The 24,479-nt window shown below is 36.0% G+C and overlaps 1 protein-coding gene across 3 annotated transcripts in view; it reads left to right on the top strand.

Moving 5' to 3' along the window:
- OMA1 (OMA1 zinc metallopeptidase) overlaps positions 1–24,479 on the top strand; it is a 58,898-nt gene that overhangs the window by 10,233 nt on the left and 24,186 nt on the right. For all 3 annotated transcript variants that reach the window (XM_036256148.1, XM_036256147.1, XM_036256149.1), the window contains exons 3-7: positions 2,783–3,011; positions 8,249–8,422; positions 8,522–8,629; positions 11,664–11,792; positions 15,099–15,173. In XM_036256148.1, the coding sequence (XP_036112041.1) occupies positions 2,783–3,011; positions 8,249–8,422; positions 8,522–8,629; positions 11,664–11,792; positions 15,099–15,173 (715 nt within the window). The remainder of the gene's footprint in view (positions 1–2,782; positions 3,012–8,248; positions 8,423–8,521; positions 8,630–11,663; positions 11,793–15,098; positions 15,174–24,479) is intronic.

The following is a 24,479-nucleotide window of genomic DNA, read 5'->3' on the forward strand; positions in this document are numbered from 1 at the left end:
CCCTTTTTTTAATTGCAGAGAATTTGAGGCAACAGATCATGAAACTGAAGAATTTTGCTTAAGAATGAGCTCTTACACCTGAAACTAATACAAAATAATGTTCAATGTAAACTAATTGAACAATAGAATTTAAAGTTCTTTAAAAAATTTTTAAAAATAAAATGGAGGAGTTAATTTTTAAAAAAAAGAATGGGAAAAATAAAAAAAAGAATGGGCTCTCTCCTAGCCAAGTTGAGTCTTAAACCATTAATATTTATTTGTTTTTCTATTCTATTTTTAGCAAATCTTTATTTGCCGTTAGCAGTCCTTTATAATAGTTAATACTTTTATAGCTAAATAGTAGTTCTTTGTATTTGATTTAACCTCTTCTTCTCACAATTAATCTTGTTTTCTCTTATTTGCTCCATGAAGATTAACAAAGGTTAAGCATTATCTCCTCATAAAGCTTTCTTATGTTTGATAACAGTGAAGTTTGTTCTAGCCTTCTTCTTAGTTACTTACCAGCCCAATTTTGTTTTTATCAAAATTGAGAACTTGGCCCTGGCCGGTTTGGCTCAGCGGTTAGAGCGTTGGCCCACGGACCAGAGAGTCCTGGGTTCGGTTCCTGCTAAAAGGCATGTACCTTGGTTGCAGTTTTTCCCTGGCCCCAGTTGGGGTTGTGTGAGTGCAGCCACATCGATGTGTCTCTCTCTTCCTCCCTCTCTCCCTTCCGCTCCATCTGAAGATAAATGCAAAAATGTCCTTGGGTGAGGATAAAAAAAAAAAAATTGAGCCCTGGCTGGTTTGGCTCAGCAGTTGGAGTGTTGGCCTGTGGTCAAGAGAGACCCGGGTTCAGTTCCCACTGGGGGTGCGTGCCTCAGTTGCAGTTTGTCCCCGGCCCTGGTTGGTCGTGCGGGTGGCAGCCACTCGATGTGTCCCTTTCACATCGATGTTTCTCTCTCTCTCTCTCTCTCTCCCTCCCACTCTATCTGAACAAAAAATGGAAAAATGTCCTCAGGTGAAGATTAAAAAAAAAAATTGAGAACTTGTACTCTGTAATTTATTGTGTTCTTTATGATTTGGCATTGGCATGCAGAAAATGTACAGCTAGATAAACTCTCAAGTAAACACTGTACAAGAAAACTAGAGCTAGACAACAGTTAAAGCAGCAAAAACAGATTTTATTCAGGAGTATTGTAGTAGGGGAAGAGAGACCTCAGTGTAGAACCAGAGTCAATTCTGAACACAGCATGGGCAAGTAGGAATTTATTTATAGTCAAGTTGCTGAGTAGGGATCCGTAGATGGAAAATTAGAGGAAACATTGGGAGTAAGGGGAGATTCTGCCTAAACAGACCTAACAGGATTCTTGCTGAAGGTAGGTGAGGGTGATCATGTATCATCTGGGCGGCTGGTGAAGGACGAGGCTTCCGGTTAAATATCAAAGGTGATCAGATGTGGAGGATGGGGGATTCTGGATAAAATGACTTAGTGGGATTCTTGCTAAAATCGGACAATGTAGAGTCTGAAAGTCAAGACCTAGTTGAAAAAGAGTTCAGGAGACCCTGAGTAGAGTTTGCTGGAGTAAAGAATCTTTGTCACAAATCAGCCCAGGTTCTTGAGCCAGTAGCTCTTTTTCATCCTTTTAAATTATTTATTTTTAACTTTTTTCATTGTTGTTGTTAACTAGTGTCAGTCACCTAAGATTTTTTTTGAATGTGTTTTTATAAATTTAAACAAATAATAACAAGTCATACAAAGTTTTAAATAGGAAATAAATATACTTTACAGATTGGTTTAATCTTTTTTGGGTTGAAACACTTTAGAGGCATTTTAGGTGTGACAACAAAAGATAACTTAAGGAAGTTACTTTATAAAATAAGTTTTGTCAAGAGAATAATGTATATATTTTAGATTTTTGTTGTGATTTTACAGATGAACTCACAATGAATATTTTTTGTCCCAGTCTTGAAAACATTGCTTGTTGTCAAAATGTCTCTGGACCCTGCTAAGCAGTAGAGCGTATTGTTGCCTGGTAGAAATTGGAACGTTCCAGGTGTTATCTATAAAATCTCTTATTTCCTTAACTTTTATGCTTATGCTCTTCTACCTTTCTTTTTTCATGTTCTAGAGGGGATGGGGTTTCTGCTACTGAACAATACGTCTAAAATTAATGCTGAGGTAGTTTACCTTGTACCTTGCTGAAGCAGTGGCAGATTGTGCTGGAAGTCTGATGAGCAGTGGGGAGAATGGTGGTTAAAAGTATAGATTTATTGTATCATAACCCCTCAGGTGTTTATTTGGGCAGTTCATTCCCTATTAAGTGGTTAAGTGCTCACTCTGGAATCCCATTACCTTCATTGCTTGGTTTTCCTCTTATTACCTCTACAACCTAGGATAAATTGCTTACCTTCCCTATGTCTCCATTTTCTCTTCTGTAACGGTTTTTATGAAGACTAAATAAGATGACGTATGTATAATGATTAGAAGAGTACTTTGAGTGTGGTAAACAGTCAGTCAATGTTAACTGGTGGTAGTTGTGGTAAAATAGCTCCTCATTTATTTTGTACCTTTAAGGTAACTGAAGAAAATTAAAATGAGCTTTAGACTTTTAACCATAGCTGTATATAGTTAATTTTTTCATCATTTAGTTAAGAATTTTATAACTTTGAAAAAGCCATTTATACAGAGGAATATAACATAAATTCAAGTATTTGATGACATAAAATTCTAGCATAAGCATTTAGGTTTGGTGATATGTGCTGATACCGTTATCAGAACTTTGAATTCTTCTTTTTGCTCTAGGGGCATAAGGAAATGGTGGCTCGCACTTCCTCCCAACAAGAAGGAACTGTTTAAAGAAAGTGTAAGGAAGAATAAATGGAAGTTATTCCTGGGTTTGAGTAGTTTTGGGTTGCTCTTCGTAGTGTTTTATTTTACTCATCTGGAAGTGAGTCCAATCACAGGAAGGACCAAGCTACTACTCTTGAGGAAAGAACATTTCAGTCTTTTATCAGAACTGGAATATGAAGCAGTAAGTAGTAAGACTTGTTTTTAATTAAATTGTTTAATATAATACTTAAAGCAGGAAAGTTTCTTAAATATGAAAGATGTACTACTTTTTAATTTTAGTCTTTGATAAGAAATTAGCATTTTCCTCCCAAAAGGCTTAGATCTTTTATGCTTAGTATTTCTACTAATTATATTGCTTCCCTCCTATTCACCCAGCTTATTCACCCTTTTATCACATGTCAGCTTAAATGTCACTTTTTCAGGAGAGCCCTCCTTCATTATCCCACCTGGGTTAGGCAGGGTGGCTACATTGAGCTCAAGGGGGTATCCTTCATATCGACTGAATTAGGAATTGGTTCCTTTTCAGTTGTGCCCAGTGCTTGGGGTTATTTCTCCTACTTTATTTTCTCTTGGCATACTATACTTTACCTTTAAAGCACTTATCATATGGGTAACATAATTATTTACATAATTATTTATTTGATGATTTGTCTCACTTGTTAGACTAAGCTTCATGGGAGTAGAGACCCTGTCTGTTTTATGATTTTATCTTTAGTATAGTGCGCAGAGTAGTCCTTAGTATATATTTAGTCTCATTTTTGTACCTGAAAGTAAAGTAGAATAAGAGGTTTTTTATTTTATTTTTTGTAACATGAATTTTGACAATTTATTATATTTTTTGAATGCAAAACAAAGTTGGAATTTAGAAGCCTTAGCTTCTTGGACAGTATAACTCAGGTAGTTAAACATTTTGTACTACTAGTGAGCTCCTTGAGAGCAGATCATCTTTCTATCTCTAGTGCATAGCGCATACATAGTATGTGCTTAATCAATGTTTGTTGAAGTCTTAGCCTCACTTAGTCGCTTTGTCAGGGTTAGATCGATATCTTTTGTTTCAATTGAGTTTCTGAGTATGTCAGTGCAAAGTTACCATTAAAAAAAAGAGGTCACCAGTTAGACTCCCGCTCAGGACACATGCCTAAGTTGTGAGCCCAGTGCGGGGCATGCAGGAGGCGGCAATTCGATGTTCTCTCTCATCGATGTTTCTATCTCTCTCTCCCTCTCACTGTAAAATCAATAAAGGAGAAACATTAAAAAAAAAAAGAAATAACAGTGGTTTTTCACTAGTATATCTATTAGAACATCCTTTCTAGTAGAATTTATACAGAGATTTGAAATACTTCTTAGAATATAGTCCAGTCAGAGGAAAGTTTGAAAGTGTTCTGGAAATATTGAGACGGGCTAACCATTCACATCACTAAGAAGGTTTAAAAAGATGTATGGGTATACACACACACACACTGACATACATACATACATACGTACATATATACTCTTCTTTTTTCTTATTCTTTAACCTACAGATTTAATACCTGCTTTACATGAAAATTCAAACACATGTTCTTATAGGGCTATTGTAAAGTATTGTAATTACGATGGTTCTCCCTTATTCGTGGTTTCTTTACTTTTTCTTTTTAGCCTCCATTCTGACTTTTTAGCTTCCAAACTCCATTAACAGTTTGGTTTTATATTTGGTGTAGGGTAAACATCCCTAGCCAGGTAGAATATCTTTTCTCATCCCACATTCAGGTGAAAGGGACACAAGTTATGTGCATAAGCCTATTTAAACATTCTGGCTCTCATAATCCCATCAGCTCTTTCATTGAGAGAACAACCTTTACGTTCTCTCAAGCCAGGGCTTCACCAATGGATTTTGGTACCACAGTTTGTGGCACTCCCATGTCAAGGAGTCCAGAAACTTGTCTTCCTCCTGACCTTTTTACCCACTCTGGTATAAAGACGTTGGGTCCCCAGTGAGAGGTCGAGTCAAGGGACCCTGGTCCTTTCGTCAGCCTTCATCTTGATTCCTCTCCCTAACCACTGCTTGAAGCAGTTACAGGTTAGATTTCTCATTGTAATCTTTGCATCTTGGTTTTCAAAATATCTCCAAACTGGGTTAAATAAAGCAGACTTATTTGGGGCTCTTTAATCCTCGGGATACAGTAGGGGGTCCTTTTGGCCTGTACCACCTTGGTAGTACTGTATCAAAACCTCTGCTTGAGCCTCATCAATGTTCATTTTATTCATACCTAACCATTGAGGGTATGGGTGTTCATGCCCTGGGCCAGGACTGCTGTGGTTGAGGTCCCAGCATTGACTCCTCCTCTTAGGGGCTCAGTGGCATGGAATCTGGGCAGTTCCATGAGCTGAAATTAGCACAGGCAAAGACTCAAGGAGTCCTTAGTGGTAAAGCTTTGGGTGTCCCTGACAGCCATGAGGGCTGCTTTCCTTGGTGGTGAAAGCTGCTGGCGTCTTCTGCTCTCCTTTTCCTCCTAAGGAGGAGGGCACAGTTGAGGGCATCCCTTTTGGTGGCAAGCTATGGGGGATGGGCTGACACATGAAAAATGCTGCCTATGCTTTTCTGTGTGGCCATCTTTGATTTCTGTGCTCCACTGGTTGCGCTAGCTCCTTCATTGTACTCCAGAGCTCTCTTAGAGCTATTTTTTTAAATCAATAAGTAACTGTTAATTATTGTTTTTCTGGAGATTCAAGTGCTGGGACCTCCTGCTCCACCAAACATGCTGATGTCATGCTCCTAAAGGTTTGTTGTTTCTTTCTTTTTTGTAAGAAACAAAGATGGTACTTGGAGGAACATGACTTTTTACATGGTATTTGACTTTAGTTGGGGTGCTTTCATGGTGCTAGGCTCAATTGGGACAGGCTATGACCCAAGGAAACCTAGCTGATTTTCCTTCCTCCAAAGGCACTAATGACTGCCCTTGATACTGAAATTTGGCTCCGGAGACTGAGAGGACACAAATTTTAGGCAGTGATGAAAGGGAGAGAGATTTCTTTTTATAGAAAAAGATAAATAACTGGTCTGTTTAGACTGGAGTTAACCCATTAAAAGATTTGAAAATATCTCTCAATTTTGCAAGATTTGTATTACAGACCTTTTTCAAGAGCTGTGGATATATGGGCCATCACACTAAAGATCTATCCCAGCCATACCCCTCAACCAGGCACTTTGGGAAGAGGTACTGATCTAGACTGCCTGGGTGATCATCCCTAGGTAAGGCATATAGTTGTAAAAACTGATCTATGTCATAGGGAATGGAGGCCCAAGGAGAATTGGAGACACCAAGACATATCTGCTGGAGATCTTGAGGCTGAAAACCCTATGATGCATTCCACATGGAGGCACCAGCCTCTCCAGGTTGCTCGATAGAAGTCTTAGGTGATTCATGGTCATAGGCATTCACAGTGCTGGGACTCGTGGGATGAGTGTTTGTAGAAGTTACAGAAAAGGGGTCTCCTCCTTCGTGGAAATGATTGGGTTCGGTGCTTCTAGTGCCAGACTTGGCCATTTGTAGCTGCTGCTTCCTCCTTTCACGTGCTGGTTCTTGACCCAAGTCTTGATTACTAACTCATCAAGTTGAGTAGCTGACGTAAGTTCTGCCGTGGTAACCCAGTGTGGGTACATGGTTTTTTCAAAAGTATCTTTCAGTTTTTTTAAGCTGTTCCAGACTATAAAGGTTGTGTGGTACTGGCAAATTGACCTTCGCTTTTCTGCCATAATATCTCTTAGAAGTAGAATGATCTGCGGTGTGTGTTTCTGAGTTTCTCCCTTATTCATGGTTTCAGTTTCCCTCCGTCAACCCTTGGTCCAAAAATATTAAATGGAGAATTCCAGAAGTAAACAATTCATAAGTTTTAAATTACATGCCATTCTGAGTACCTCACTTCATCTCATCACATAGGCATTGTATTATCTCACATCATTACAAAAAGAAGGATATGAGGAAGAAATACAGTATGATATTTTGAGAGAGACCACGTTCACATAACTTTTATTACTATTACAGTATTTGTTATGCTTATTTTATTATTATTGTTATTAATCTCTTACTGTGCCTGATTTATAAATTCAACTTTATTACAGGTATGTATGTGTAGGAAAAAACATAGTATATAGGGTTCGGTACTATCTGCTATTTGAGGCTTCCACTGGGGCTTGGAACGTATCCCCCACAGATAAGGGGGGACTACTGTACGTATAATCTTGCTTGTTTTATCCATTTCAGAAGGGTTAATATAATAGTGGGGTTTTTTTTGTTTGTTTCAAACAGTTTACATTGGTGACTTGTGCTTTTTAAAAATGCTAATTGATATAAATACTTACAAATTCATATTCTATAAAATCACATTTATTTATTTATTTATTTATTTATTTATTTATTTATTTATTTATTTATTTATTTATTTATTTTATCCTCACCTGAGGACATTTTTCCATTTTTTGTACAGATAGAGTGGGAGGGAGAGAGAGGAAGAGAGAGAGAGAGAGAAACATCGACGTGAAAGGGACACATCGAGTGGCTGCCACCCGCACGACCAACAAGGGCCGGGGACAAACTGCAACCGAAGTACGTGCCCTTAGCGGGAACCGAACCTGGGTCTCTCCATACCACAGGCCGACGCTCTAACCGCTGAGCCAAACCGGCCAGGGCTAAAATCACTTCTTTTTAATGCATCTCAAGGAAGAAGCTTATAAACTTGTTGATTTATATGCCAAAGAAATGATATATTTAGTGGAAATTAAAGTAATATTTTCAGAACATCCTTATTCTCAGTACACTTGAAAGGGTCTTTCATGAATATTGTTTCATAAAAGTGTCTTTATGTGGTGGCTACTCTTAATCAGCATAATATAGAGAAAATGATATGCCCAATAGTTCTAAAATTTCAGTAATTTCCTCTCATTCTATGTGAATAAAACACTTAAAATTAATGAAATATTGAGGTTTTTTTTTTTTGTAAAGGTTTAACTTTCTTATTAAGTATAGGGTATTTTTCTATTCAGGGGGTTATGAAAGTAATTTTCTTTTGTATTTTACTTTCTTATATGAAATCTTTATGTTCTCTAAGTAGTGTTTTGTTTTTTTAAAAACTTAGGGAAATAGAAATAATATATGAGCATTTTATTTATAGGCTAAAAGAAAAGGTGAATGAAGTTTTTATTTGAACTAATTTATATGAAAACTCTTAGTTATTAGAATTTATTTAATTTGTGAGAAACCACATTATCTTTGTGTGAATAATTCAAATTTGATAAATTTGAGTGTTTGATATATGCAGATTTTTACATAATTAAAAATTAAAATGTTCAACAATAAGTAACCATGTAACTCATGAAGCAATATAAACATTTTGTAGAACTAAAACTATTAAAGACTTATTTTCTTTTTAATCTTTTAGTACATGGAAGAATTTAAAAATGATATGCTAACTGAGAAAGATGCCCAATACCTGACCGTTAAAGAAGTGTTTTATCATTTAATTGAATGCAATAAAGATATTCCAGGGATCTCTGAGATCAGTTGGATTATTCATGTGGTTAATTCCCCGGATATAAATGCCTTTGTGCTTCCAGTAAGTAAATGTTCTCAAATCTAACTTTTAATTGTTAAATTTAACTTTCTTGTTTTTTATGGTGTTCTAATTGCTCATATTATTTTCTTTATGGTACAGAATGGACATGTGTTTGTCTTTACTGGGCTTCTTAATGGTGTGTCTGATATTCATCAACTTTCCTTCATTCTGGGCCATGAAATAGCACATGCAATACTTGAGCATGCTGTAAGTACCTAAAGTGAACGTTCAGTTGTTGAAATACTGCAGTTAGCAAGTTAAATCTTTTAAAGAGCTGAGTCTTTTCAGTTTTTTTTTAGATGGAATTTTAGTTTTCAGTGATTGTCTTATTCTGTTACCTGAAAAAATATGATTGGCTAATTTTGAGAGTTTTTATGGTCTTTAGTATTTGATATTGAATAATTCGTGTTTCTCTTAAATACTATTTTTATCACCTGTCTCTTTTGCTAAGAAGTAATTATTCTCAACCTCTAATTATTTCAAATTAGATTAAAAAAAATTTTATAATTATTAACATGTATTATAGTCAGAAAGTTAGTTGTAGGAAAGTGATATTACTGTTTAACTGAGTAAGTCAGTTTTCTTGCCTTTTTATTCATTCTCTGAGGATAACTTGGAGTTATCTTTGAAAATGTCTAGAATGATATGCAATATATACTTAGTGTAGAGTAATAGTAATGATGCCTTGCCATTTTACAGTTTATTGAGCCTTTTAATACGTATCTTCTCATTCATGATTTAAAACCATCCTCATGAGGTATGTATTTAATATCCCTATATTGTCTATGAGGAAACCAGTGTTTAAAAAGGCCCTAAGTGCATCACTGATGTGACAAAGTGGAAGAACTGGGTCTTTAACCCAGGTCTTCTGTTTGCAAGTCCAGATTCATTTAACCATAGTTATCTGGTTGTTGGCAGCACTTTCTTATAGATCACAGAATTCAGATTGATTTATTCTCCTGTGAATGCACATCTGTTTGACTTGGTGTGAGCCCATAAGAGTAATATATTTGTTTACTCATATTTTATTTTATTCATTAAAAAGTATGCATGCCTCTTTTTTATTCATTCATTTATGGATGTACAGCACAGGGAATATAGTCAATAATATCATAATAACTTTGCATGGTAATGGGTGGTTATACTAGACTTAGTATGGTGATCACATTTTAAGGTATATAAATGTTGAATCACTTTTATACATTTAAAACTAATATAATATTGTATGTCAACTATACTTTAATTAAAAATTTTAAAAAATATGCACGGCTCTTTTGTCCACATGATTAGAGAGAGGTATATTTTCTTTAATTGAGAGCATGAAGGTAAATAGTGAAAGGATTGTGAAATGCTACATAGGAAGTGCAGGTAATATTAACTTTAAATGGATAGTATAATGTTATTAATTTCTCTAAAAGTCATCTCAAATTCTGTCTATTCCTTAGAGTATTAATAAGATGAGGTAGGCCAAATTTGTGCTTTTTGAAGTACAAATAGTAAAAATCTTTATTTCTTCTGAGTTGTAGGAAAATTTTAAAATATTTACTTTAAACAAATATATACAAGAATAAATCTGAGCAGTTAGATTTTATCTTTCAAGAAATGGCTTCAGAACTACAAAATCAATCAATTTTGGCTATTTTTAGCATTTAAAAGCTGTTAATATTTAGTACATTTGTTTTCCTGGCATCTCGTTCATTGCCACATTCAACATATTGTTATCTCTGTCAGTGCAAGAATAATAATCAGATGAGACATAAAAAGTAATAGAAGCCTTAAAAATAGAAAATAGTTATTAGTATTTCTTTGGCAGAGGTCTTGGACATTATCAATACTATGTTTTCTCTTTTAGGAGTCTTTATTTTTGGTTGACGGAGGCTTTTATATTTTCTTTAGTCCACAAATACACAGAGATTTTGCTGTATAATAGCAATTATATTCTTCAGTAATTGATAACAAGGATTTTTCTGTTTTATAGCGACTTCATCATTTGGAATTTTACTCTTTCATGCTAAAATAATTCCATAATTGTTTATGACCCTCAGTTTTTATCATGAAGCAAAGAGTGCTTCATGAGGGCAGACTGTATTATAAAGAGAAGTATTCTAGGTGGTTATTTTTAGTTGTCAGCTATGTTTCATACAATAAAGTAATGATTTCTATATTACCAGTATTAGCATTACATTGACATTTATAATCAACTTGAATAGTGAACAAAAAACAATCCTGTGAATGGTGAACAATGAACAATCCTGTGCACTAAACTTATATTTAGATATTCCTACTAAAAACAACTATTTTAAGGAAAGCCTTTTTTTATTATTGCTATAAGTAACTATAAAAACCCAATTTCCTGCTGAGAAACACTAGACTTATAAAATTGCAAAGTAATATCAAGTGAATCATACTTTATATATTAGGTCATAATGGCCATAGATTTTTATTTAAAATAAACGTCTATCCTGGCTGGTGTGGCTCAGTGGTTGAGTGTCGACCCATGCACCAAGAGGTCACCAGTTCGATTCCTGGTCAGGGCACATGCCCAGGTCGTGGGCCAAATCCCCAGTGGGGGGCATGTAGGAGATGGCCAATCTATGTTCTCTCTCTCTCTCTCTCTCTCTCCCTCTCCCTTTCTCTCCCTCTAAAGTCAGTAAAATCAGTCACTCAATCAATCAATCAATAAAATAAATGTCTAATTTTTTTGAATGGTTCCTTGTTTTAACTGCTTCATGTGTTAGGTAATGTTTAGTCTCTGTCCAAACATGTAATAAACACGTTTGTTTGATTTTAAAGAAGAATTAGTAACTGTGTTAGAAACTAAACCTTTTTGGCGTTAATTCTTTGTCCTTTTACTAATAGATGGGTGAATTTGGGTAACTTGAACCTGTCTTCATCTTAGTTTCTTTATAAAATAGGGATACTAGTACACATTTCACAAGATTGTTATGCTTGTTAATATAAGAAACTGGAGATTAATGAACCTGTCATTGTATCTCAGTGATAAGTGGATCAATAAATGTTAACTGAATAAATGAATGGACATATAAGTATGTAAGCAAAGGATGGAGCACTGAGAAAGGGTAAAGCACACAGAAGAAAAATAAACTTAGGATCTTAGTTTGTGAAGGTCATTTAAATGTAAGTAATTATTTAATGTGATTTCACATGATGAACTAGAATATGTAAGCATGTACTGTCTCGATTTATTAGATGTAATTTTCATTATTTTGATTATTCTCAGGCAGAAAAGGCCAGCATGGTTCATCTGTGGGATTTCCTAGGTCTGATTTTTCTCACAATGATTTGGGCTGTTTGTCCTCGAGATAGTTTGGCAATTTTGGGCCAGTGGTTACAGTCTAAAATGAAAGAGGTAAGTCTGAGACAATAACTTGAATTTTTAATGGCCTGTGGTGAGGATATTTTAATATTACTGTAAAGCAATAAATGCCAGAGAAGTTTTCACATATTATCATGAAATATGAGTACCAATTTAGTGTTTTGTTATTTTCTCATATTTGGGAGATAATCTCTTAAATGATGAAGATAGATGGGTTAGAAGGGCTTAGAAACTTTTGGCTAACATAATTTATTTTTTTTTGGAATAGTTACCTGTCTTACAAAGACAACCCAGTCACAAATCCTTCCTTTCCTTCTGTCGCTTTACCTTCAAACTTTCCATTTTTGTTTCTCGTAGTGACTGTGCTGTACTCACTGGATGATTCTCTGTCCCCTCAAATATTTGCATTTTGGTGGGGAACTCTTAAAGCCTGTGAACGTTTATGGGCACAAGGTTGGCTGGGCTACTTCACCACCCTTATCTTCTTACTCCTAGTTAAACTAACATTGCCTAGAGAAGAGTGAAAGGACAGTCTTATTAGGTGTTTGTTAACTTTTGTTTTTAGTGCTTATGTATAATGATAATCATCTCATAAAATGTGTTGAGTCTCATTTTGTTCAAAACAGCACCACTGAAAGTAGGTTCTGCGATCTTGATCATTTCTTTGTTAACTATGATTAATTATTTTATTTAAATCTTTTTTCAAATATTCCTTCTTGTCCTGGGAGGTTTGGTTATTTAAGAACAATCTGTTATTTGTTTATTTAATGATTTGTGGAGCACCCATCAGAGTGCCATCTGGGTGCTGTTTAAATCTGATGTGTAAAATTCTTTGAGACAAATTGCTTTTGAAATTGGATAACTAAGTCTTTTATATAGTGTTACCATATTATTTGGCTTCATTTATATTGAAATAAATGTTCTTAAAAGGAAAAAGAAGGAATGGTTATTGCTTAGGTTATAAGATCTCATATTTTGAATATTATTTCTGTTATGATATGCTGGAAGTCAACGGAGTTAATTTAGTTTTTTCTCTATCAATAGATAGCTTTGTCTGTAATGGAACCAGAAGATTTGGTCATAAAGATAACTTGTAGCTTTTTCTTTTTCGAAATACTTGATGAATCCTGCTACTTCAGTATAATTCTTTAATATAATAATCAAACAGAAAATAAAGTAGGGATTACTTCTCTTTGAACCCTTTTCCCTGAAATCAAGTGTCCCCAGATTTTGGTGACAAGGAAATATTTTTGCCTAGAAAGCCTTGCCTGTTGTGACTAGAGAGCAGAGGGGAATGTGTATAGTGACGTCATAAAGGAAGGGGAATTGCTGACATTTATCTGCCAGAGAAAGGAATAGAAGAAGGAAGAAGTAAGGGCCCTCACTTAACCATCAGGGAGCCCTGTTTTTGTAATCTTAAAGATTTGGGTATAATGTAGCAGCCCTCATAGAGCGCTACCAGGCAGGGTTTTGAGAACTATTAATAATAATCATAGTAGCAAACATTTATGACATGCTTACCATATGTTAGACACTAGGATAAACAGTATAGATTAATTATGTACAGGGGTTAAGAGTACCAGCTCTGCCTGGCTGCTGTGGCTCAGTGGTTGAGCATCGACCCATGTACCAAGAGGTCACTGGTTTGATTCCCAGTCAGGGCACATGCCCAGGTTGTGGGCCCAATCCTGAGTGAGGGGCATGCAGGAGGCAGCCAATTGATATTCTCTCTCATCAATGTTTCTATCTCTCCTCCCTTCCTCTCTCTCTAAAATCAATAAAAGAAAAAGAAAAAAAAAAAAATACTAGCTCTGATGAGACGGACCAGTGTTTGAATTCAGACTCTTTAGACCTAAACACTATAGAACCTGGGCAGGTTACTTCACCTATATAGATCCCAATTTCTTCCTTTGTGAATTGGAATAATAATACTGGCTAACTCAAAGCATTGTTGTGAAATGAATGCAACATTTAAAGCAGGATTTCTCATTGTAAGCGCTACCAATATTTTTGCACTGGATAGTTCTTTTTGGAGAGCTGCCCTGTGTACTGCAGGGTGCTAAGTAGCCTCTAAACATCTAGCTGCCTCTGAACATCTGGCCCCTACCCACTGGATGCCAGTAGCACTCTCCCTTCCCACCCACCCCCACTCCTCCAGACAATCAAAACTCTCCAGATATTTCCAAATGTCCCCAGGGGACACAGTCACAGTCACATCCCTTTTAGAACCACTGATTTAAAGCATTTAGCACAGTACCTGGCACAAAGTAAGGACTCAATAAATAGGAGCCATTATTATTGTTTGCTCATTTTATCCTCTCTGCGACATGTGATGCCACTGGGCTTAGAGGTGTTAAATAATTAGCCCAGGGTGAACAGTTAAAAAGTGTCAGCTTTTGAAATTGAACATAATTTTTCTCCTTTGAAAGCCAATGTTTTAAATTAGTTATACTATCAGTGGAGTTGATGGGACACCTGTAGATGAGTCATGGCGAGTGAAGACACTATATAATATAGTTTAGCAACCTAAAACAGACATTATTGAAGAGGAAGAAAGGTCTATACAACAGTCACACACTGTGGATCAGATTGATTATATTATTTCTAGCTATCATTGACATGTACTTCTGAAAAATTGCTTCCTCAATTAATAGCTCTTTTCTCAAAAGTCCTGCCTATTGATCCATCTCCTACAAAGTTTTAGTGCTTACTGAAAATTAGAATTAACTGGAAAGCATTCACATAAATACAAGTAATTAGGAAAATTAAAGTTACAATATCTACTTGCATTTTTTTTATTGAGGTTGGAAGAAAGTTTCATTTTCCTAACTAATCAATACTTAGAAAAAAGGAAATTAAGATAGTTTATCAAAGAAAGAACATTCTGCTATATGGTTAATTTTCCAACTGAAATAAATCCTCCAGTAGTGTCACTGGCTATTAGATAGCTATACTTTTTCAATTTTCTTTTAAAACCACAAGATCAAAATGTGCCTTGGCCATAATAAAAGACTGCATCAACAAGCTTTCTTAGGGAATCTTCTACATAGTAGATGGAGATTATAAATGGATAAAAAGAAGTACTCTATACGATACAGTAGAGTTTTCAGAAGTTTGTAGGCATGATTTTTTTTTTTTTATTCTTTCTATGTCTTAAAAATATCAATCTCTGGTAGAGGAAATAAAGTCTGCATTGTGTGTTTTATACCATAGTGTTCTTTGAATGCTAATAAATGGAGAGTATAAAAACTTGATTCTAGATATTCCACGAAATTAATTTTAAAAATCTGATTTTGTTCTGAAATAACGTTAATGGAGCTTTTCTTTTCTATTTCTTAGTATTTGTTTAGTAGACCGTACAGTAGAACATTGGAGGCCGAAGCTGACAAAATTGGACTACTAATTGCTGCAAAGGTAAAATGTTCAGTAGTTGAGAATACACAGTGTCCTTCACATGGTAAAAGATAAATGTGCGTTGTCTTATGAAGTTTGGCACGGACAGAGAATGAGCGATTGTATACAGTTTCCATCAACACCATTTAAAATCTGTACCCTCTGGAAGCTAATCCTCTCTTTAGTTTACTCTTCTCCCTTGTTTTGGGGATCTGAGGAGGCTTTTTAAGTAAGTAAGATGATGTATAGCTGTTTTTCATACTGGAAGAAGGGTTTATCATATTGTAGCTAAGATCCCGGCTGAGTAAATTGAATTTTCACTGTTAAAATAAACGGTAGAAGAACAGGCTTATTATTCTGTATCTTTCAGATTATTTTTGTTATAGCAGATGGCTTATTTTTGTTCTCCACAGAGAGCAGCTCTGAGTATTTATCCTGATTTGTTAGCTTTGTTCATGTCTTTATGTCAGGTTGCTGTTTTTAATCACCTGTGATAACCGAGTATTATTAGTAATAGTATTTAACATTAGAAGTAAAACCGAACTTTTAAAAATGAGTCAAAACAGTACCACTTCACATATTAAATTCAAATTGTATTTGATTCTTTGTTGAGTTTTTGGTAGTTAAGTCATTCTTATTTGAACTTGTCATTATAAGTTTTATGGATTTAATTTCATAAACCAAGATATTACTTATTCACAAAAACAAAAGCAGTTTTTTGAATGTACATAAGTCAAATTGAGTAAATTATCAGACTGCATAGATGAAGAGGTTGCCAAATAATTGTCCATGGATTGGCTATATCATGACTTTCCTAGTGCTGATGTGCTACAGTTTATGAAATTTTCCTTTTAGGTAAGTGTGTTCTGGTTACAAAATCTTTGCCTCTCTCAATAAATTGTTCCTGGGTACGTGCCTGGTCTGGGAATCATACCCTCAACCTTTTGGTACACAGGACGATGCTCCATCCCACTGAGCCACACCTGCCAGGGCAACCATACCCCCTTTAAAGTGTGTGTGTGTGTGTGTGTGTGTGTGTTTGTGAGTGTGTACATGTACGTGCACGCGCGCACGCGTTTTTTTAGAAAAGTCATTTAGTGTTATAATGGGAAATAACAGCCTCTGCTGCCCCCTTCCTTAGACCCAGAGGTGAAAATCACCTTAAATTCTTCTAGCTATTTACCTTTATAATTCTGTGTAATATGTTTGTTTTGTAATTTCTTGACTCATTAGGTTTTGACATTATTGGTTTCTTGTTATAGAAGATTTAGTATTTTATAACCTGACTAATGATTTTATGGCTTATTTGCCACCTGTATTCTTCCTTGGTTAAGTATCTGTTCAAATCTTTTGCTATATTCTAGTTGGATTGTTTTTCTTACTATTGACTTGAGATTGTTATTTAGACATTCTGAATAGTCATGTGTTTATATGTGAAAGTAGTTTTCCTTATCTGTGACTCTTCTTTTCCTTAATAGGGTTTTTATCTTTTGCACAGCAAACTTTTAATTTTAATGAAATCCAAGGAACCTCTGTATCAATTTCTGGGACAGACTCTTTTGTGGTACAATCTAGCAAATTCCAGCCACTTGTGCAGCCCTAACCCTTGGTGTCCTGACTCCTTAGCTCAGCTAGTCTCACCATGTTCTCTTAGAGGTTCTGCCTCCCTCTCTTGTCAGGAAACTGTCCTAGGCAGAGAGTAAGGGCAAATCTGGACATAACCCTGGGTGTTTCTGTTTCTCTCAAGAATTACATTCTTCTACCTGTTGTTCAGTACCTGAAAATGTTTGCCCTATATATCTGTTTAGTTTTGTAGATATTTATGTTTGGGAGGACAAGTCCAGTATTAATTACTCTCTCATGGATGGAACTGTAAATCCCCAAATTTTTGATTCATAAGTTGTCTGTCCGTATTTTCTAAGATGGCATTAAGAAACTTTTTAGAAGCTCAATATGCATAGGTTGGGATAGTAGATGTCATTGTAAGATTATAAGACAATGAGGTAGCTCTTTTTTTTGGAACCTCCACATGGAATACGTATAGGCCTTTTTTCTGAGGCTATTCAAGTTTCTTTGCAGAAAAATCCTGTAAAACTGGATTCTCAGGAGGGGGGTGTAAGGGATTTAGGGAAAGGAGGAGGTGGGGGTTTTCCCATTCATTGTGGAGACTTAACTTTATTTGCTATTTGAACCTTATACCTCACCCCTTCTTTCCTGGGTACCAAATACTGAACCTTCCTGGCATCCCCATAGTGCAGGGTATCAGTCAGCTGCACAAGAAGCAATATAGTGTCGTGATAATGAGTGAGCTCTAGAACTAGACTGCCTCAGTTTAAGAATTTGCTGTGCCATAGAGTCCTAGCTGTGTGATCTTGGGCAAGTTGTTTATCCTTTTTGTACCTTGATTTTTCTCATCTGTTGGATAGGAACAAAAACAGGACCTATATCATTTCAATACAATTAAAGCCCTAAGAGTACTAATCTTCTAATCATTTATATTCCGATGTTGTCCTGCTATTTCCTCTTTATATTTTTCAGGTATCTCAAACCTAATAAATTCAATGTTAAATCCTTGATTTCTGGTCACATCTGTTTCTCTTCTAGTCTTCCTTTTTCTAATAAATATACCACTTTATATTCAGTTGCTTTTGGAAAAAACCTGGAGTCCTCCTTAGTACTTCCTTCTTCTTTATCATTTACATGTAATTGCTTACTAAGTCCCAGCAGTTCTATCTATAAAATATACCCAATGTGTTTCCACCTCTACTATTAGCATCTTTTACCTGAACTTCTGTGCCAGCCTCATTATAGCTTTCACTGACTCCATTTATATTCCCCTCCATTCTGTTCTCCACCCTGCCACAAATAGGAATCAGACCTAGTAAGCTAGGTTATTCACTTTCTCAAGGCAAGTTTTAAATCGACATTGGCCAGCATTTGCCATCAAATTTTTCAGTTTCTGGGCAGACTTATCCCCTAATTCTGTTTGACACATTAAAAAAAATTATGAATATAAGCAAAAGACAGATTTTTTTAGGCCCAGGTAGCACTCTCTCTAAATTGATGTACATAGCTCTTCTCTGACCTGTTATGTTCATTTTCATTTATTAATTCACCGTGTATGTAATGTGTGCCTATCATCTTCCAGGATGTAGGGATGCACCATACCTTAATGGAGGTCACAGTTTGAGTAAGAAACAGAGACATTTAATAAATAATTTTTACAGTTTGAAGTATTATGATAGATATGATATATAGGCTCCCAATTGAAGAATATAGTATAGAGATGCGAGTTTTTCTAGGGATGAAGCAAATTTATTATAGGGAATAGACTGAGGAAGAAATTATTTGACATGGAGATGTAAAAGCTAAGTAGCAGTTATTCTGGTGAAGAATAAGACGGGGGAGTTTTGGACGTGGCGGATAACGTGTAAAGGAAGAGAAATGATGGCTTAGTCCAGGAGCTGGAAGTTCTCTGTGACTACAAAATAGGTAGAGTCAGGAGCACCAGTGTCAAGAGAGAAAAGTGAGAGGTAGGTAGAGACTTCTGTGTTAGAAATTTTAAGGATTTTATATTGTATCCTACGCAGTGGTAAGGACCTTGGACTCCAGAGTTAGACCTATGTCTGAACTTCTCTCTCTTCCGTATGAGTGTAGAAAAATTACTTAATCTCTTCTAGTCTATTTTCTACTCTGAAAAATTTGGGATAATGATAGTACCTACCTCAAAGGATTATTTTGAGTATCCTGGACTTGATTCTTATTTGTGGCTTGTATCCTTTGTTTTGGACATTAATGCATCAGACTCCCTTGGCCTCTTGCCATTTAATATTCAAATCACATAACATAATGCTCTTTTTCCTTTCCATCCTTGTTAGACTGGCTTACTTTGTACCATGCCTGAGAAGGAGAGAACATGCTGACTTGAGGGCACAAATGCCCTGTGCTCATGGTAGTTTTGGCAGTTACAGTTATTGCCATAAATTAATAAGTTGGCATTCTGGTTTATGTCAGTCTTGTGAGCTTGGTTAATGGGCACTATTCTTGGGAGATGGATCTATTGGTCATGTGCTGTCCTATTAGATTTATGAGCTATTAAGGCCAAGGGCTAAAGAGAATATGGAACATTCATTAAAATCAAGTTATTCTTGAGGCCTCTTTCAAAATAGGCAGCTTGCCTTCCCTAGAGTGCTCTCTACTTCTGTGCTACTATTGGCTGTGATTTTATTTTGTATATTTACATTTTTATAGTTTTAACTTTTTATTTATAAGATATTTAATTTATCATTATATAAATTCAAAATGACTAATACAGAGTTAGTAAAAGCTGGTAGGACTGAGGTGACATGTAAGCACAGAATAATAACTAGCTGTTAGTTACCAGCTGACAAAAAGATGTCCCATGAAATATTGGATTTTGTTGTGTTTATGTATTCATTTGTCACTATAAAGAGAATTTGGGACTGGCCAGTGTGGCTCAGTGGATTGAGCGTCAGTCCCATGGACTGAGAGGTCCTGGTTCGATTCCTGATCAGGGCACATGCCCAGGTTGCAGGCTTGATCCGCAGTAGGGGGCATGCAGGAGGCAGCTCTCTATGTTTCTACCTCACAATGATGTCTCTATCCTTCTTTAAAAAAAAATCAATAAAAAAACATATTTAAAAAAAAAGAATTTGGCACTTTGCAGTCATTTACAGAAATGACTTTTATTTGATTTCACAAACTATTAAACCATTCATTTTTAGTTATGAATTTGTTTCTTAACCATGAAAAAGAAAGCTTATTTTCTTTTAATGGTTCTAATGGGGGGGGGGGGCAGCCTCTTAGTAGGGTACTTTACATTGTTTTTGTCACAGTGATTGGGGAGATGGGGATTACTGATGTTTAATGAACATATTGGATATAAGAGCAGGCCTGTTAAATATCCTATAGCGGCCTGGAGAGCCCTTGGGAGGGAGGAATTGTCCAGCCCCCAAAGTTTGTAAGTTGACCTGGTAAGAGACACTGCCTGCTGGTTTCTTCAAGTAGCCCAAATAACTATGCAGATAGCACCATCTAGTGAGGGAAATAGGTAATAAGTAAAATTTACTTTTATCATAGAGATAAGAGAAAATTCAAAATTCTAAATTTTCCGTAAAATAATAGAGTTGTAGATTCTTGAAGCAGGAAGGAAAATTAGAAATAATCTAATCCGCCTTCTCCTTTTATAGATAAGGAAATTAGGGTTCAAAGAGGCAAAGTGATTTGTCCAGTAACATATACCTAGTTAGTAGCAAGAGACCAGGCTAGAATCTGAGCCTTTGTCATAGCAAATTATCTTTGAGTTCTGTTTGAGTTACTAGCTTATATTCTTTGTTTATTGTTTCATTTAAGAAAAAAACTGTAAATGAGAACATCTCATTTACTAGGATTATTTTAAGGTAAATTTTCATAATGCACGCATCATGCATTACATCTTATTTATATTACCTAGAAAAAAGAGACAGGGTTTTGTATACTTAATTTTTTTTTCTTTATTGATTTTAAAGGGAGAGGGAGAGAGAGATAGAAACATCGCTAAAAGAGAGCATCAATTGACCACCTCCTGCATGCCCCCCATTGGTGATTTGGCCCAAACCTGGGCATGTGCCTTGACCAGGAATCAAACCAGCAACCTCTTGGTGCATGGGTCGATGCTCAACCCCTGAGCCACATGGGCCGGGCTGTGTATTTAATTTTTTAGTTTTTATGATTTCAGCTCTAAGTGTTGAGTGTTAATTATGATAAAGCTTTAGGATGGAGAAAAATACATCCATGAAAATGTATTACAGATTTATTGTATTGCTGAACTGATTTGCTGGCAGTCACAATGCAAAACACTTTAAACTAAAATGAAATGAATTACAGAATAATGGAAGTCTTCCCATTTCTCTTTTTTTAAGGCACATTAGTTTTACTTTGCAAAAATTTTTATGGAGGCAAATGAGTTAGGCTTGTGATGAGCTGAATATTTAAAAAACATTGCCATTTTGATCTATAATTTTCACTTTTCTTATTATAGTAAGAACATTTGACATATATAATTCAAGGTTGTACATCAGATTTCTAGAATTAATTCATCTTGCATAACTGAACACTTATACCTGTTGAATAGCAACTTCGCATTTTCCCCACCCCTAGACCCTGGCAGCCACCATTCTCCCTCTGCTTCTCTGAGTCTACTACTTTAAGTAACCTCATCAAAGTAGAATCATGCTGTATTTGTCCTTTCGTGACTGGCTTATTTCACTTAGGAGATGTTTTCACGGTTCGTTTATATTGTTGCCTATGGTGGGATTCCCTTTTTAAAGACTGAATAATATTCCATTTTATGTATATACAATATTTTTCATCCATTTTTCCATTGATGGACATTTAGATTGTTTCCATATCTGGTTGTTTTGTTTTTTTTTTTTTTTTTTTTTTTTTTTTTTTTTTTATCCTCATCCGAGGACATTTTTTTCATTTTTTGTACAGACAGAGTGGGAGGGAGAGAGAGGAAGAGAGAGAGAGGGAAACATCGATGTGAAAGGGACACATCGAGTGGCTGCCACCCGCACGACCAACCAGGGCCGGGGACAAACTGCAACCGAGGTACGTGCCCTTAGCGGGAACCGAACCCGGGTCTCTCCGGACCGCAGGCGGACGCTCTAACCGCTGAGCCAAACCGGCCAGGGCTGGTTGTTTTGAATAACACTTCAGTTACTATAGTGTTAATATCTTTTTGAGACCCTGCTTTTAATTCTTTTGGATCAATACCCATTAGTGGGCTTGCTGGGTCATATAAAAGTTCTATTTTTAATATTTTAGGAACATCAATATTATTTTTTATAGTGACTGTATCATTTTACACTTCCACTGACAGGATACAAGGGTTCCAGTTTCTCCATATCATCATTAACACTTATGCTTTGTTTTTTGATAATAGCCATCTTAACAGTTGTAAGGTGATATCTCATTGTTTTGATTTGCATTACCTTGAAGGATTAGTGATATCGAGAACTTCCTTTATATACCTGTTGGCCATTTGTATGTATTCTTTGGAAAAATGTCTATTCAAGTTCTTTGTTTATTTTTAACCAGGTTATTTGTCTTTTTGCTATTGAGTTGTAGGAGTTCCTTATACTTTTTTGAGTACTAAAACCTTATCAGATATATAGGATTGCAAATATTTTCTCCCATTCTGTAGGTTGCTTTTTCACTGTTATTTCCTTTACTGTGCAGGAGCTTTTTAGTTTGATGTAGTCCCACATGTCTGTTTTTGCTTTTGTTGCCATATCCAAGAAATCCTTGCCAAAACCAGTGTCAAGAAGCTTTCTTCCTATATTTTCTAGAAGTGTTATAGTTTCAACTCTTACGTTTAAGTTTTTACTCCATTCTGAGTTATTTTTTATGGTGTAAGATAAAGGTCCAATTTTATTCTTTTGTATGCGATATCCAGTTTTCCCATCACCGTTTGTTGAAGAGACTGTACTTTCCCCGTTGTATATTCTTGGCACCCTTGTTGAAGATGAGTTGATTGGATATAGGAGTTTATTAATGGGTTCCCTGTTCTGTTTAGTTGGTCTGCTGTCAGTCTTTATGTCAGCACTATTCTGTTTTAATTACTATAGCTTTGTAATATATTTCAAAATAAAGTGTGATGCCTCCACCTTTGTTCTTCTTAAGATTCTTTTGATTGCTTAGGGTTTGTTCTGTATCATTTTAAGATTGTTTTTTCTATTTCTATAAAAAAGTTGCTATTGGGATTTTGATAGGGAATATATTGAATCTGTAGATTGCTTTTGGTACGATGGGGATTTTAATAATATCTCAGCCAAAGATTTTGGGGGCCTCTCAAACCTTCATGCTAGTCCCAACCCCTGTTTTTGTTCTTAGTGGTCCTCAGGCACCTAAAGTACGCAGGGCCCTGTCAGTACTCTGAGATAGGCAAGGTGGTCGCCAGTCCCTCCGGCAGCTTCCAGATATGTTGCAATGTTAGCCATGTGGCCCACCTCCTTCCCGCCCCAGAGGAGAAGCTGGGATCAGGGATTTCTTTCCCAACTTGCTCTGTGCTGAGCTGGGGGAGGGACTGTGGTGACTGCTGTGTGTCAGTTCAAACTGCCATCTTTGTTTCTCTGGTTCCCAGGCATGTAGTGCATGCTGGCTCTTGTCAGTGGCCTGACAGAGGCAAGACAGAAGCCAGTCCCTTGGACACACCTGGAGACTTTGGAATCCTGGACATATGGTCCAACTCTTTTCCTACCCATGGAGAAGCTGGAAACTAGGATTTCCTTCCAATTGTATGACACTGTGTTGAGGGTAGGAATCCTGGCAGGGGACTGTCTTGAATTTTTCTACTGACTTTGATGTGTCTGGTTTCACATTTACTCTGGATGTAGGAGTCTTTGAAGTAGTTCTGGATTAATTACAAATGAAATTTGTCTGTGTATTGTTTTTAAGTTGGTGAGTTTTATCATTTTGCTGATGTCACCCTATCACTTAATTTTTATAAATTGGGAAAAATATGCCTGGCCGATGTGGCTCAGTAGATTGAGTGTCGTCCCATGGACTGAGAAGTCCTGGTTCTATTCCTGGTCAGGGCAAATGCCCTGGTTGTGGGCTAGATCTCCAGTGGGGGGCTTGCAGCAGGCAGTCGATCAATATTTCTTTTTTTCTCACATCGATGTTTCTTTCTCTCTTTCTTCCTCTCTCTCTAAAAAATCAATAAAATATATTTTTTTAAATGGGAAAAATATAAAACATTCCTTTTGAAAACAAAGTTATCTGATATTGATGGGTCTTTGAATTGGACATTGGAATTATAGGCAAACTCTAACACCTTTATCTTACTATTAAAGCGCATATCTCCAGTTCTTTGGAATACTTTAAGTTTGGAATATTTTATAGTCTGTTAGGATAATTAATGTCTTTTATTGCTGTATATCAAATATTGCTTTAATGATAGCCTTCAATTGTGTTTCTTAGAGATTGAAGTGGGAAATATTTTATTTCTCTTGTGATTAACACTTTTAGTCTGAAAAGTAATGCATAAATATGCTTTGGTCTTTGTAGCAAATAAATCTCATAATAGATAATTACTGAATTTGTAAAGTCTGTTGAAATGTTTAAAAAATTTTTTAAAATTGATTTTGGAGAAAAAGGAAGGGAGAAGGAGAGCGAGATAGAAACATTGATGAGAGAGAACATCAGTTGTCTGCCTCCTGCATGCCCCCCACTGGGGATTGGGCCTACAACCTGGGCATGTGCCCTGACTGGGAATCGAATCGGCGACCTCTTGGTGCACTGAGCCACCCTGGCTGGGCTGTT

This window comes from Molossus molossus, unplaced genomic scaffold, assembly GCF_014108415.1.
Source record: "Molossus molossus isolate mMolMol1 unplaced genomic scaffold, mMolMol1.p scaffold_m16_p_12, whole genome shotgun sequence".
Lineage (NCBI taxonomy): Eukaryota > Metazoa > Chordata > Mammalia > Chiroptera > Molossidae > Molossus > Molossus molossus.